At 48.3% G+C, this 13898-nt stretch overlaps 1 protein-coding gene across 1 annotated transcript in view; it reads left to right on the forward strand.

The window, feature by feature from the left end:
• Window positions 1-11596: 11596 nt before the first annotated feature.
• The window catches only part of ARSB (arylsulfatase B), a 215693-nt gene continuing 213391 nt past the window's right edge, over window positions 11597-13898 (forward strand). Inside the window, exon 1 of the mRNA XM_075590886.1 lies at window positions 11597-11980. Coding sequence (XP_075447001.1) covers window positions 11711-11980 — 270 coding nt within the window. The 5' untranslated portion in view covers window positions 11597-11710. The remainder of the gene's footprint in view (window positions 11981-13898) is intronic.

Here is a 13898-nt window from a genome sequence, read left to right on the forward strand (position 1 = left end):
AGCTCTGGAGTTTGTTAAGCAGGATAGCATGATCAACAGTATCAAAAGCCTTTGCAAAATCTAGGAATACTGCACCAGTGAGTTGACCCCGTTCCATTCCACACTGGATTTCATTGCAAACTTTTAGCAGGGTAGTTACGGTAGAGTGTTTGAGGCGAAAGCCAGATTGGAATTGGCTAGGGAAATTTGTCTTGTTATAGTAATTGCTTAATTGGGAGTGGACACATTTTCCATGACTTTGGATTGGATTGGGAGAAGGGAGATTGGCCTGTTGTTTGACCAGGAAGATGGATAGGAAAAAGCAGGCACCAGCAGTTCAAACCCAGCAGTCAAGCCCTCTACAAATGAGTGAGTTATTATATCTCCATTCCGATACATTATGTTGGATCACTTAATTGTGAGATCCCTTACTACAGTGCTTGTGGGGACCCTAGTCCACTAGTCGGTTTATTATGGAGCTTTGAATGTTTAACACATTTGGGACACAATTTGTGTTTGTCCACTGGGGAGTAAACAGTTGCAGGAATCTTCAATCAAGTTTATTTTCAAGATAATAGGCTGTTTTTGAAGCACCACACACCTCCCATATTCTGGCCTGTAGTTTGAGACAGTGTTTTTGTCCCCACTTTTGAAGATTGGGACAACTCTGGCAGTTTTCCAGGTCTTAGGGATATGGCCTGCAGACAGCATAGAGTTGACTATGGAAGCAATTGGTTTGGCAATTGCTGTGGCACCAAGTCTTAGGAACCTAGATTGTAGTAAATCAGGTCCACATTGACTGCTTAGTTTTAATTTAAGGAGCGCTTGTGTAATCTCCTCTTCGGATACTGGGCCAAATTGAAAATTGTGGGCATTGTTGGGAGGGGGTGGGGCTATAGGGGAACTCCCAGGATGAGATTGAGGTTTGTGGTTTGGGTTGCGTTTCGCTAATAAGTTAGTAGCACACCCCACAAAGTAATCATTGAATGCATTTGCAATGTCGGTGGGGTTTGTCAGAGTAATATCGCCCTTAGTGATATTACTTGGCTGTTGATGGTTAGAAGGCTGGAATATGTTGTTGAAAACCTTCCAGAAGTTAGCTGGGTTTGATGTATTCTGGAGGAGATTGTCAGAGTAATATTGTGCATTTGCATGTCTTGTTTGCCTTGTGCACATGTTCCGCACATGTTCCGCAGGCATCTGTAGTGATTGAGATCCTTGGTCTCTTGCTATGGCAGAGAGTGTGGCACGGTATAAAATGCCAGCTACTATCTTATCTAGAGCCACATTTATTGTGGGACACGCTGTTTTTTATCTGAGATATTGTGAGTCCCCATTTTGCTACATTCCTAGAATTTAATACCTTTTTGAAGCATATTACACTATGTAGCATTTATCTGTGTAAGGATGTGGTAGGAACCTCATATGTGTGTTCAGTGTGTGTTCAGTTGGTGTTTGATTCTGTTCAGTGAGAGGCACGTGGAGTGTCTGCAACAGTGTTGCAGTGTGCCAGAGCAGAGTGAGACAGGCAGTGGCTGATGCAATAGCTGAGCTGTGTGTCTGTGCAGATTAAGTCAGAGAGGCTCCGTGGAGAAACTACAACTCCCATGAGCTCCTGGGCAGTCACCTGATGTGAAGAACCAATGAGAGGCCAGGATTCTCAGGCAGGGAGAAAGAGATACAATTCGCGGGCTTAGGAACGGCAGTTGGAGCTGGGAGCAGGAAGGGGGAGGAAGGGTGTAGGGAGCAAGTGGCTCCTACATCAGGTAAGGCATCCCCAGATCCCAGGCAGGCCCCAATCTCCACCAGGGTAGGGGGTAAGTACTGAGGCACGGCCACTAGGTTAGGGACCCTGCCCTTAGGAGTGAGTGTGCAGTCTTGTCAGTGTCACGGCTGGCAGTGCTGTGAGCGCAGACAAGTAGGCACAGCGTGTGTGCAGTGTAGCTGCAGGTATCCGTGTGAGTGCAGTGGGTTGCTGCAGGTACGGTGTGAGTGCAGTGGGTTGCTGCAGGTACGGTTGAGTGCAGTGCGGTTGCTGCAGGTACCGGTTGAGTGCAGTGGGTTGCTGCAGGTACGGTTGAGTGCAGTGGGTTGCTGCAGGTACCGGTTGAGTGCAGTGCGGTTGCTGCAGGCAGAGCGGTTGAGTGCAGTGCGGTTGCTGCAGGTACTGTGTGAGTGCAGTGTGTTTACTGCAGGTGTTAGGCTGAGTTAGTGAGAGGGGATCCAGGAGGTGAAGGGAGAGGTAGTGTGGGTGCAGGGGGTCAGTGACCCACCTGCATAGGACAGGCTACCCCGTAGGCCCCTAGGAGTGTTCCCTCAAGTCACCAAAGGTTGCGGGGTGCTGCAGGGACGGCCATAGTGGTAGCGAGCATCACCCTTACTGTGTAGACAGCTAGGGACAAAGGGACAAGCGTGCGGAGCAGGCTTGCTGGTGAGTCGTCTGGGACCAGACGGCTGGACATTGAGACCCAGGAGGCAGACCGCTAATTCATCTGACCCTTTGCGAAGAGGTACCGGTCACCGCCATGACCGGAAGGTACTATAACAACAAGTGCACCAACACCGGTCAACAGGCGCTGATCCCGCCTTAGGCTAAACTCTTTAGGAACACTGAGCGAGTGGTTAAAGAACTGAGCTTATACAATATACTATACATGGACACGGTGTGTGGGGCACGCGGTGAGTGGACGGAGACGTTGCTCCTGATGAGTGGGCAGCCACTAAGGTTATACCGTTAGAGTATAAGTACATGTTATGTGTTATTGCTACGTTGCATTATTACAGTAAAAACAAGTTACAATCATAAGGTGTTGCATGTTTCTTGCCCAGGGGAATCTTACGTCACGGGGATCCTGGGTAAGTGGAGGCGCTGCGCTAAGTATATGTATAAGTGTTACCCCAGGCTCCCAGCTAGCGGAGGCTCAGATCTCCTGGAGCCGCAGGTGTCGTACAGTGACCAGTAGTTCCTTTGGGAGGGTTCTGAAAAAGGGCTACATCTGTTTCATTTCCCATATGGTGACACCTGCGCTCCCCAAAGCTCCTGATTCAGCTGCAGAAAAAGGGCCTGCTCCGGAGAAGAGGTTCCAGGCCAAGGCATCCGCCTTGCATCTTAGTGCATAATAGGCGGCACGGCCCCTCTATGTTACAGACAACAATTGTTTTTCATGCAACCACTCTAAAAAAAATTGAAGGAAAATTTTAAGCAAATGCAACACATAGAGGTATGTGAATTTTGTGTCCATGTAATAAGGTTCTTTGCTCCAATTTTGCTCTATTTGTACGAGTTTGTCATGTGGGGGGTGTCAATAGAATGAATTATCTGGTGTATTTGGGACATTTAAAGTTCTGTGTCTGTTTTTCCCCTTTTATTTATTTTAACAACTGCTCCCTATGGAACAAGCTTTACAAAATCTGATTATGAATGATGCAAAAGAAGGGAAAAAATAGAGAAATTGCATCAAAAACACATTTTACTTTGCGTTAATAAATACAGTATCAATGTACAGCACTGTAGAATTTTCAAGGGTAGTCATCTCGGATTTACCCACCACACAGTATTTCAACACTTTTGTCAACTCTCTCTCCCAATGTATGTACTGTAAAACTCAAGATAAAGTTTAGGTTTGCACGTGCCTGGTTTTGACACATCTGAAATGCTTTGACCACATGGATTGCAGGGGGAAACCCCTACTTATGTTTTAAAATAATAAAGAAAATATTGAATTAGTGGTGAGTGCATCGACTATACAGAGGATGCACTTTTTTTGATACCTTGTAAAAGGTGAATATTTATTTGTAATTATATCGAACTATGAGGTTGCGTTACAAATGGTAAATGTCAGCAGATTAAACGTGGCGTACTATTCCTCTGAATGTTCTTTTGTATGTAATATTATACCTTAAAATCATGATGGAAGTAGTTTCAAATCTAAGAAGCGTTCCGTTTTTTTTAGCTAATGTCAATGTCTTCCTGCACAGCTTCTGCTTTCCAAGGTCTTTGTGCTGCAGATAACTATGTGTCCAACATATTGCTTTTATTTTTCTGCAAAAAAATTTGATGACTGCTGTCACGAACAGCACACCTGTGAGGACGTGACTTGTGTATGTGACAAGGGTTAATACATACAGCCATTTAGCTGGCTCACTTATCTCCCACCAGGGCTCCTTAGGCCGCGCTTATAGTGCCGGTGACGTTGCCCGAAAACAAATGCATTGTCGCCGCCGCCGCGTGCGCTTACAGTTAGCGCGACGGCGACAAAGCGACGTGATTTTTTCAGCCAGGAATATTTGATTTGACAGCCCCTGAACCAATCAATGGCCTGGTCGCTTGCGACGCCGCCACAATGCGAAATACAACTTTTGCCTAGCGGTGACGTCACGCGTCGCCGTCGCGGGCACTATATGCGCAGCCTTAAATGCGTAGTGTTTTCATTTTATTAAATAAATTCAGTGTTAAAAAAGAAAAAAAATGGACAATTTGACTGGGGTATGTATCGGGAGCACTTATTTTGAGTTCCCATACTCCCCTTGTGCTGCCTTTGTCTCCTACCTCTGGCTGGGCTGCTACAAGAGGTGTTTCATTTTAATTTTTCTATCAGTTATAACCGGAAATATAAGATGATCAGTCAGTGATCTTTCTCCTGTTAAAACCTAAATCCCTAAATATAAATGTAGCCCTTTTTCTGGACCCTCCCAAAGGAACTACTGGTCGCTGTACAACACCTGTGGCTCTAGGAGATCTGAGCCTCCGCTAGCTGGGAGCCTGGGATAACGCTTATACATTTACTTAGCGCAGCGCCTCCACTTACCCAGGATCCCCGTGATGTGAGATTCCCCTGGGCAAGAAACATACAATAACCACATACACTGTAGATATAATAACCAAATACCTTTCACTGGTGAGCATATGAACCAATAACCATACAGTACACACAATATCGGATGTCCCTCTCTAGAGGAGACACTGAGTAACCTGACACAGATAACTCTCTAATAGAAGGTAATTTTTTTGTCTTTCTACAGGCATATTTGATCTTGCACCATCCATGGACTCTGCACTTACCTGTTGGGAAGATTATCCTTTTTGTGTTTTTTCCCTTTTTTTCCTCCTTCCCCCTTCCCCTCCCTCCCCCCCCCTTCCCCTCCCTCCCCCCCCCTTCCCCTCCCTCCCTCCCTCCCCCTCCTTCCCCTCCCTCCCTCCCCCCCCCTTCCCCTCCCTCCCCCCCTCCCTCCCCCCCCCTTCCCCTCCCCCTCCCCTCCTTCCCCCTCCTTCCCCTCCCTCCCCCTCCTTCCCCTCCCTCCCCCTCCTTCCCCTCCCTCCCCCTCCCTCCCCCTCCGGCTGTGTGTACCCATTTCTGACCTAGGTATACACACTAGTATATTCTAAATACTGATGTACTGCATATTCTTATGTGGCATTTCACTGTAACTTTGCAGGATTATACTGATGTCATCAGCAGTATACAGTCACATGTTTTTAATAGTATATTGCTGTATTAGTTTTGTGCACATATGCTTTATTAATATTTTGGTGTGTGGTTTATTTACACTTTCAGGGTGATTTATAGGAGTGTCTCACTCCTCCCTGCTCTGACACTGATCCCATGGCGATGGATACATCTTTGTCCAGCCCTGTGAGTACAGTCTTGATTGGTGCACGCCCCCCCCCCCCTGATGGCCGGGTCACGCTGACGTCATCATGGGGGAGTGTTCAGTCTGGGGAGAGGTGTGGCTGTGGCTGCAGTCCTCCAAGACAGCTCTATGCTGTATTACCAGGGATTTAGACCTAGATGTTTGACGTCACTAGGGGGCGCCATATGGTAGCTCTGACGTCATCAGGTGGGCGTCAACATCCTGGTTATGTGGCAGAATGGGGAGGGGTGAGTATCAGGGGGGTGGTATATATTTTGACTGTTTTCATGTGTTTGGTAGCCTTCACCTTGAGAAAGGCAGTATTTGACTGCCGAAACGTTGGACTTTATGGCATATTAAACCTCCTTTTGAGTAAGACCGTGTGTCTGCTTCTTCTTCTTTGTACAGATAACTCTCCCACCATCACCGGGTGATCCCACCCAGTGTTCAGTAATCCCCCTCACAATGTCCAGCACTCTATAGAGAGCGGATAGGTGTGACAGCGCAGTCACTAAGGAAACTACTAGGCCTGTTGGTGCACGTGTAGATCAGAGTTACCTGCCGAGCACTCCAGTGCTCGGGCCTGCAACAGACTTCACAAAGGATCTGTCGCTTGGTGATCTCCGTCTGATCCTGTGGTTCGTTGTCAGGGGTCCGCCAGGGGCGATCCCACCCTGGAGATAGTCTCGGTCTCTGGGCACTGATTTGAGCCCAAGTCTTCTCTCAGCGGACGCTGCGCTCCCCGTGTCCCTATCTAACACTAGTACTACTGTAACAGGATCCCTAACCTAGGGCCAGTCCCTGTAGCACCACAAACTGGGGAGTGAGGACCTATCTGGGACCTAAGGGGTTAGTGGCCTGCTCCGCTCCCCTAACTCTTCCCAGTCCTGACTAACTAATAACTAGCACTCGCAGCACTTACAGCCACGCGCTGCAACCTACTTGCTGCCTTTCACACTATGCCTTCTTGTCAGACCTCACAACACTGACAGCCGTGACTCTGACAAGACAGCACACACACACTCAATAAGGGCAGCGTCCCTATCTTGGGCCGTCCCTTAGCAATTACCCACTAGCCTGGTGGGGAGTTGGGGCCTATCTGGGTCTTGGGGAACCTTACCTGGTGCAGGAGCTTCACTCGCTCCCTACACCCTTCCTTCCCCTTCCTGCTCCCAGCTCCAACTGGCTAGCGTGGGCTCAGCGCGCGAAATGTATCTACTTGACTGCAGGGAGATCCTAAGCCCTATTGGCTCCCTGGCATCACGTGGGGCGCGCAGAGGCTCATGGGACTCGTAGTCCCTACCTAGAGCCTTCCCTGGTAGGCTAGGATTTCACGGGCTCTTACCTGCGCATGCGCGAGCTATCTGTGGGCCTCCCGCGCTATCAGGTTCCTGCGCATGCGCAACAGCACTACTAATGGTGGCTTCTTTCTCCCCGAGCCGTCGGGACCCTCGCTATGCGACCGCGGCCCTAGCAACGGCCCGATCGCGTCCCCGGCAACCGGCCGCATCTCGAAGGTAGCGCGCGGCTCCCTGCTCCGGCCCCCACCTTTGGAAGCAGCCGTCGGGTCCGGCGCTGGCTCCGGCGGCACCCGCGACCGCGCTGCTCCAAAGGAGGGGGGTCTCTAAGAGCTGCGGAAGACCAGGGCTACATAAAGTTCTCATATTGGCAGGCAAAAAAACGTAAAACTACCATAGTGAAATGTAAATAAAGATTGCACTTTGTTTTATTGTAACCTAGACAATTGGCAATGAACATAAATCTCTCCAAAGTAAAATGTAGAGTGAAGTGCAAGCACAAAGGATGCTGGTTATGGGCCAAAAAAATAAACGTCTTTGTGCTGTGAACCTATTTATAATTATGTAGGATACACTACCTAAAAAAAAAGAAAAAATACCAAGTCACATAAAAAAACTCTCCAAGTACTTCCAAGAGCAAACAATGTACTGTATTCAGTTTCTCACACATAGCGTTTCCATTTTGGCTTTATTTTTGTTAAATCATGACATGGTGTAATATGTCATGTGTTGTTGTTCAGCTGAGGTTGTATTTACCTAATTTTAAGACCTGCTAAGGAACAGAGGATTGTTATTATGTCCTGATATCTAAAACCATAGAATTCAAAGAGGGTGTACTTTCTTTTTCACACAACTGTATATAGAATTGGAAAAGACTGAATAACTCACAAACACTAGACTTTATTTCAAGACCGGAGGTTAATGTGACATTCCTGTATTGCTGTGCTCACCACAAACAAGGCGGGACCCCGGTACTGAGGTGGGAATGGGTATAAACACCACCCACAGCCACGGAGGCACATCTGGAGAGTGGATGGTCAGGCAGCCAGGTCGGGATGGAGACTAGACATGTATGTGTCCGGTTGTAACGCGTAGCTCACCACAAACGAGGCGTGACCGCGGGGCTGAGGTAGGGATTGGTATAGAACGCCGACCACAACCGCGAGGGCGCATCTAGAGTGTAGGATGGTCTTGCAAGCCGGGTCGGGATTCTAGAAGACAACGTAAACGTGATACTTGCCAGGTCTAGGAGCGGAGAGTAGCGGATCGTTGGGGTACGTAGCCGGGGTCAGGATTGGAGAGAGTAGAGTCGTCGTAAAGCCAAAGCCAGAGTCAGCACAGGAGAGAGCAGGATTTTCGTATACCAAAGCCAGGGTCAGTGCAGGAGAGTATCACAGAGTCCAAGGCAGAGTCAGGCAGCAAGAGTACAAGGCAGGCATGGCAGGGTTCAGGATTGCAGCGAGATGCAGCATCACAAACCAAGGTTTTGCTCCGCAATGAAAGGAAGCTCAGACAGGGTATATAAGGGACCTCCTACCAATGGGAGGCATCCAGGAAGTAGTGGCACCTTCACTGATAGGCTGCTGGATCGCGCAGGTGCACCCTATTGTGAAACCGATTAGAAGTGGAGGTGGAGCCATTAGTGACTGGGCGCCGCGCGTAACCCGCGTATCCGACGGCCGACCCGATCGCGCGCCACTCGTGTGCGCCACGGCACCTGCGTCAGTGCGGGGGCGGAGACCGGAGGCGGGGCCCGAGGAGAGATGGGAGTCCCACGCGTGACCGCTGTGCCACGTACCTGTCAGAGTGGAGGCAGAGTCGGGGGTGGAGACCACAGGGCGCTGAGGAGATTGTGCACTGCCCACGCGTCGCGCGTCATCAGGATTGGGGCAGGAACGCAGCCTGGGAACAGGACCCACGGAGAAGGACGGAGCCCGCGCACTGCGCATGAGAACCGCCGCTGAAATGCCCTCTCTGAGTGTCTTTAGATCCTGACGAACGGGTGAGGGTTAAGGGGTCTGAACCGCCGGAATGGCGGATCTTCACACCGGTATAACCTCTTTGGACATAGTGACCTGACCGGCTGTGAGATTTCCTTGAATAGGGAGAGAGCAGGACTGTTGCTAGGGGGTTGGCCAGCTTCCTCCATCCTGACTGGCTGCTGCTGGGTAATGCAGCCAATCAGGAGGAGGTGTCCGGAGCCAAGGAGAGGAGGAAACAGCATGGAGCGGAGGTGTGTGTCTCGAGCGTGTTGCACCTTTCACCATTGTGTCCACTATTTTTGGACAAGCCACTTGTCAACCCTAGAAGGGGAGAGCTAGAGAGAAGAGTGGGAGAGTTATAGAGAAGATTAGGCAAGTAAGGCTGCGTCCCCGCTGGCGCTGACTGCGCTCATGCTTGAGAGCGGTGACGTCACCAATTCTCGAAGCATGAGCGCCGGGTGTCCTGTGTATTTCACAGGCGGGAGAGGGGGGGCGTTGGGGGCATGTTGAGCGTGCTTCAAAGTCACTTTTTTTTTTTCTCCTCAAGCGCCAAGCTTGGGAGAGCGTGCGTGGGTACGTCTACAAAAAGTAAAAGCGGCAAGCGCCGAGCACACAGCACGCTCAGCGCTAGCCGGGACGCAGCCATAGAAATGAAGCATGGGGAGAGATAGAGAGGAGGGAGAGAGAGAGTGACAGAGGGGGCCTTTAAAAAAATGTTTGCAGGGGAGCCCAAAAATGTAAGTTATGCCACTGAAATTATGGAAGTATTCAATCGATTTGCAAATTAGCACATTAATATCGCAATGCTGATGTAGCTGTAGCAATACAATAATATGATTTCCTTCTACAAAGATGATGTTATATTGTAATATAAATATGGTTTCTTGAGCTATAATTAATATAGAATAGCAAGACAAATGACATAAAATACACATATTTAATTATCTGACATCTTCAGATGCCAGAGGTTGTGTCCTGTACATCTGTGGGAACTTTGAAATACATATTAAAATTAGTCTTAGAGAGCCTGTGACCCAGTGCGCACACACACACACACACACACACACTTTTTAAGGCCATCAAATCTACTTCTCTAAGGGCCGTTTTATAGTGCCGGGCGCGTGCTACGTCGTGCGCGCGGAATTTTATTTGGCTGACGTTAGTCAGCCTTTCTATAGGGAGAGGGGAGCCAATAGACAGCGGCGAAGATAAAGAAATTCATCTTTTCGCGCCGCTGCCTGCGCTCAAATGTATGTATTGGTGTGTATGTGTGTATGTATGGATGTATGGATGTGTGTGGGGGGTGAGGAGAAAATAATTGCACACACAAAAAAAAAAAATTATTAAACTTTTTTAATTTAAAAAATCTTTCTTACACTCCCCTTACACTTACACTCACACAAGATATACACACACAAGATATACACACACAACATATACACACACAACATATACACACACACAACATATACACACACAACATATACACACACATACACGCATATGCACTTACCTGCAGCTCCCGGATCTATATACACGGAAAGCATGCGGCACGTGCACGCGCGTTCGCATAGGAACGTGCGGCCGCACGCTGTATAGAACAGCCCTAAGAAGTAACAGCTTCTAGTGCAGTGGTTTTCAACCTTTTTTTGGTTAGGGAACCCCAGAATTAAATTTTGAAATTCTGGGGAACTCCAACCCTCGCCGCCCCCCGCTATTGCCCTCTCTCTCCCCCCTCTGCCCTTGCGCACGGGCACACACTCTCCCACTTACACGCGCTCACCCACTTGGGCTAAGGCCCCACTGCCTCAGACCACGCGCTCGCACGGCAGACAGGCGGCGCGTGGAGAGGCACTTGACCGCTATCTGCGGTCTGTAGAGAGCGGGAGCTGGAGGCGTGGCCAAAACGGGTCGGGTGGGTGCGGCAATGACGTCGGGGGCCGGGGCCATCACACTGTGTGTCAGGGGGTTTGTTGCAGGGTACATGCAACCACACACGCAGGTTCTCTGGATAAGGCTTATTTATTGAGCCTTAAAAAATACAGCAAACAAAAACAAAATAGCTTCTTTTCAGCATACAAAAAACCAGCGAGCCTGCATGTGTGTGCAGCTTGGGGGTTTTAAAACACCTTGATTATGCAGCTGGAATCAATCTAATTGTCAGGAGCTTCCCAGCTGAAAATTAACCTCATCACTGCTGCACTGCATCTACACATACGTCTGCCAGGCATAGAGCTGGTGACGTTCATTCACTGTCACAGAGTTCCCTCCCCCGCCTCCCCGAACGGGGACGCAACGGGACCAAAACCTCACACACACGCTACAGTTACATTTATTGAGACAGAGAGAGAGAGGCAAAGAGAGACAGACTTTATAAGTCACTTCAACCACCGCAGCAATAGTGAATATACCCTAGGAAAGAATTGCAGTGGCTGTTTGCAGACAGATAAAGGTTCCAATGATGCATGGCACCCACTATACTGTAATTCACAAGCTATGCAAGTTTTGCATGCTGCATACATGGGGGCTGGAAATAGGGGTGCGAGGGAGCTGCAGCCTCTCCCAGGGTTAATACAGTATAGAAATTACTGATTGTGTCTGTACAGCACTCCCCTCACCCCCAAAAAATATCCTGCACTCCTGGCTGCATATGTAAACACAAGCTGGGTGCATGTACAGTACAGTATACAGGGGGGGCGGGAGGAGCAGGGCGGGCCTTGTCTTTAGCTGCCAGTTCCTGAATGAAGTTCTTGTGCTGCTCAGAGCTCGCAGTGAGCGAGATCAGTGCCTGCAGCCAGCCTCGCACCGTCCCTCATCACCATGGCAGGAGCGCTACATCTGCAAGCGGTGCTCCTGTGCTCTGTGATGCTCCGCCAGGCAGCTGCTGGCAGTTACATGCCGTCTCCCCCTCCTCACATTGTCTTTGTCCTGGCTGATGACCTGGGCTGGAATGATGTCAGCTTCCACGGTTCCGAGATCCGAACCCCCAACCTGGAGTCTCTCTCTGCCCAGGGGGTGCGGCTGGACGCATATTACACGCAGCCCCTGTGCACCCCGTCCCGCAGCCAGCTCCTCACCGGCAGATACCAGGTCAGCAGAGTCCCAGCATGGCTTATGGACACACTGTTGGCCCCTTTCTGTGCTAGAGGGAGCGGCGCTGCACGGTGATGTGTCGCTAGTCTCGGCAGCACCGAAGAGGTTAATAAAGTTACTGCAAATATTTGGAACAGTGTAGTCTGTTCCTGTTTGGTGCACTTCTGTTACAAGCTTGTACCCTCGTGGGTTCAAGGGTGGAGATTGGTGAAATCCGATGTATCTATTCTCAGGGAGTGATGCACTCTGCTGGTTCAGTTATCCAGGTCCCAATGCAGGCTGCTTTGCTCTGGGAGAGAGCTGTCCTATGACTAGCACGTGATCAACTAGTTTGTTGTAACTATCACTGGCTGCTCTTGAAGTGTTGAGCAGGATTGTGGCTGTGTGTGTAAAAGACCAATTTGGTCAAATAGTTATAGATCATTCACTAATCCCTGATCTTTCTGTAAAACTGTAAGATTACACAACTTTAGACAACCCTGTTTTTATGAGCTCTACCCACAAACTGGGATATTTTGAAGATGCAGTTATTGCCCCAAATCAACTTTAAACTAAACAGCATATGAAAGAGGCAAATTAGAAGCACTATCCTATTCCTCCCCCCTCCCTCTCTCCAAAACCATGAATAATTGTAGTGTATTTATTTCCTCTGTATCAGTAGGACGCAGAGGTTGCTATTCCCTGTCACGGAATTAGTGGCCCATGTCAACTGTTTAAAAAATGCTGTATGCCATGTCCTATCCCGAGTAGCAGGGATTTTCATAAAAAAAAATTGTGAGGGTATTCCCTTTTCAACATGTCATAAAAATAGAAGTGTAATATCTATATATCATTGTTCCCTTTGTATTTCCTCCATCTTTCTCCCTCTCCAGACTTGTTACTTATTGTTTAGCCCTTGTTTCCATTCCAGTTTATTCCTAGCCCCCTATGGTATACAATTTTCTTGAATACATCATTGTTATTTTCTTATTGATGCCTTTATCTGATTTTTTTTTCATACTGAGTGCTGGGAACCACTATATCTATTGGCTATTGTTCTGAGGGGGGCAGGGCACCAGATCAGAACTTTATTTACCCACTGGTGGAGTGCTGCTTAACTCACATACTTTTTAAAATCTATATATCATTGTTGGGGGAGAGGGGGGTATAGGTTTATGAATTGCACTTATAATGACCAATAAGGTAAGTAGTTGACAGTTCTTGGAGTTATCAGATCCCAGCCCAAAGCTAAATTGACCAGTCAGTGCAGAAGGGTTACCAACATTTTTCCTCCAAATTCCTCTAATTTTATTTGTGTGCCTGAGGCACAGGGAGATAAAGTGACTTGCCCAAGGTCACAAGGAGCCGACACCGGGAATTGAACCAGGTTCCCCTGCTTCAAACTCAGTACCAGTCATTGTCTTCACTGAGCCACTCCTCCCATATTAGACTGGAGCCCTCCTTTTGTCATTTTCCTTCGCTTTACAAATACCTTCACACGATGTACAGTAGTTGCTGGATGAATGTTGTATTTCTCAAAGGTCTCTTGAGTGCTGCGTCAGCATAGCACATATGTCCATGGGGCAACTTACTGTAGGCCAGATCCACAAAGCTCTGTTAACTCTGTTTGATTTCCTCTGGCTGCTCCTTTTTTTTTATTTTTATTTTTTTTATATCGCTTTGTGTTTAGCAAGAGTTTGCACAGCCAAAGCCCCTCTCTGCTCATATTTTTTTTTTTTAACTCTTACATTTGACACTGACCTCCAACGCAGAAGTTTTGGTATTTTTCTTCATTACCTGGAATGAATCAATCTATTCTATTATCACCTCCCACGGGCTCTCCAGCTGCCAAGAAATGTACATTTCAGTGTGTTGGTGTATTAAAAAAAAAAAAAAAAAATCAAACGGCTGATGCAAAAATGCAAATTGAAAGATC

This window comes from Ascaphus truei, chromosome 1 (genome assembly GCF_040206685.1).
Source record: "Ascaphus truei isolate aAscTru1 chromosome 1, aAscTru1.hap1, whole genome shotgun sequence".
Lineage (NCBI taxonomy): Eukaryota > Metazoa > Chordata > Amphibia > Anura > Ascaphidae > Ascaphus > Ascaphus truei.